Source organism: Dasypus novemcinctus, chromosome 2 (assembly GCF_030445035.2).
Source record: "Dasypus novemcinctus isolate mDasNov1 chromosome 2, mDasNov1.1.hap2, whole genome shotgun sequence".
Classification (NCBI taxonomy): Eukaryota; Metazoa; Chordata; class Mammalia; order Cingulata; family Dasypodidae; genus Dasypus; species Dasypus novemcinctus.
Genome location: NC_080674.1, coordinates 200,329,829 through 200,332,227, shown reverse-complemented (window position 1 = coordinate 200,332,227; position 2,399 = coordinate 200,329,829). Strand labels below are relative to the sequence as shown.

The 2,399-nt window shown below is 35.3% G+C and overlaps 1 protein-coding gene across 1 annotated transcript; it reads right to left on the bottom strand.

The window, feature by feature from the left end:
- Positions 1 to 495: 495 nt before the first annotated feature.
- LOC101418582 (olfactory receptor 14C36-like) lies at positions 496 to 1,434 on the bottom strand. The gene has a single exon (XM_004474617.1). It carries the CDS (start codon positions 1,432 to 1,434, stop codon positions 496 to 498), a length of 939 nt encoding a protein of 312 aa, XP_004474674.1.
- Positions 1,435 to 2,399: the final 965 nt, after the last annotated feature.

Here is a 2,399-nt window from a genome sequence, read left to right as displayed (position 1 = left end):
TTATTATTTAAACTTTATTCTTCCACATGATGAAATATAGGGAAATATCTTTGACTTCAAATACCAACCTTACCTTCCTCAGATACATTTTATTAAGACTAAAATCTTTAACATAATTTTATGACCATTTTTCTGATATATATATATATATACACACACATCAGAAATATATATATCTGGATTATTTTAACTAAATGATGAATGACATATACTCTCTGACTCTTTCTAAGTTTAAAGAAAGATAAATGGAAACGATTACTTGGCAAAAGATACAAATTTTTGCAGTGGTGTGTCAGGTACCAGAGAATGTCCATATTTTGAAGGGGAAATTTCAAAGCAAAATACAATTGTTTTCTTACTATGCTGAAACATAATGCAATGACTGTCCCTCAAAATTCATGTCATATCTCCGAAAGTCTGAAATAGGCAAGAAGTTTAACTTTGAGGCACTTTAAACTCATCTCATTCAAATGGCTGTTTCTTGATATAATTATCCTATTGTTTTCCTAAATAAAGCATTCTTTTCATAACTCTCTTTACAGCCTCCTTTATCTGCTTGTTTCTAAGACTATAGATTATAGGATTCAGGAAAGGAGGGACTATAGAATAGAACACAGCATTAATCATGTCCTGAATCGTGGGTGAGCTGGAGGTTGGCTTCACATACACAGCAGCACCTGAGCTGAGAAAGACGGTTACCACGAGGATGTGAGGGACACAGGTCGAAAAGGCCTTTCTTCGTTCTCCTCTTGTGGGAAACTTGAGCACAGTAGAAAATATGCGAGTATAAGACATGATGATGAAGGCAAAGCAGCCACCACCGATCAGCAGGGCAGAGATAAGAATTAAAATTTCATTGCTTAAGGTGTCAGAGCAGGAGAGCTTCATCAGAGAGGGGACATCACAGAAGAATTGATGGACCACTTTGGACTGACAGAAGGGCAATCGGAATGTGTTGCCAGTGTGGAATCCTGAATAGACCACACCACTAAGTATGGAGGCCAGAGTCATCTGGACACAGACCCGAGGGTTCATGATCACAGGGTAGTGGAGGGGCTGGCAGATGGCCACATAGCGGTCACGGGCCATGAAGGTGAGCAACAACAGTTCTGTACAAGCAAACAAAAACACAAGGAAGATCTGACCTGCACATTCAGCCATGGAGATCACTCTGTTGTCAAGCAGGAAGATGACACATGCCTTGGGAACAGTGACAGAAATGTAGCACATGTCTACAACAGACAGATTCCTAAGGAAGAAGTACATTGGGGTATGAAGACTCTGGTTGAAGGTGGTTACTGTGACAATGAGAAAGTTGCCCATCAGGGTAGCCAAGTACATCAGTAGGAATAGAATGGCATGTAAGACTCTGAACTCCCACACATCAGAAAATCTTGTTAGCAGGAATTCAGTCACTGTGGTAGAGTTGGGCATTTTTAGGGTAATTTGCTGTGGATGTGGAGAAATGAAGGCAAATAATCCCTAAAAAACATGGAGAACAAAACAGAAGGGAAAAAATTATCCTAAGGGTATTTATAAGCTCATGTTTACCTAATTTGTCTCTGTATTGGTTGGTAGTAAAACATAACAGAATATTGCCTCATTCTTCTTTTATCTTCATATCTCATACCTTATTTTGAAGAGAGTATTAGTATTAAAATCTAACATTTAAGAGCTATTATCAATATTTACACAATTTTCTATCATTTAATAGCTGTAAAATAAGTATATTGGAGTTCCAAGGTTTGCCTGGTGGATTTATTCAATTAATATAGCTAAATTCTACAAACCAGATTCTTCAGAAATATTCTCTAAATCAAACAGAATCTGAATAATATGTGAAGTTACTTTGTTATCAGGTCCTCTTAATTTTCAAGCAGTTTTAGTCCATTAAGCAACCTCCAGGAGGAAAAAATATTTTCTCTCTATTTTTTCACCACTATCTCTTTTGCTACTCATTTCATTTGGAAAACCTATTTTAAAAACTCTCTCGGACATCAAGTTTATGTTGTCTACTTATATCTCTTCCTAGCAATTGGTAATATGTACTATTATTATTTTCATATTTGACTTTTCAATCTCTTTCTCTCTGTCTCTTTCTCTCTCCCTCCTTCTCTCTTAAATATTTTATTAGATCCCTTATGGCTTTATTTTTTATTGTTCCTTAGCCTAGACACCATAATCAGTCAATTGAATTATAGTAGCATAAGATTTTATTTATTTAGATTATCCTATTTAGTTCACATAATCAAATATTATATACTATTATTCTAATGAAAATTATAAATTAGGAAGTAATATACACTAAATTAGAAATAAAAACTGGGTCACTGGAAGATCAAGGAAACTTAGAAAGCAATGACTATGTAAGTTTTTTTCAAGAATATATTATGGCCCCT

Coding starts and splice junctions, on each gene's coding strand:
- LOC101418582 (XM_004474617.1), bottom strand. CDS start 1,434: ATGCCCAACTCTACCACAGTGACTGAATTCCTGCTAACAAGATTTTCT.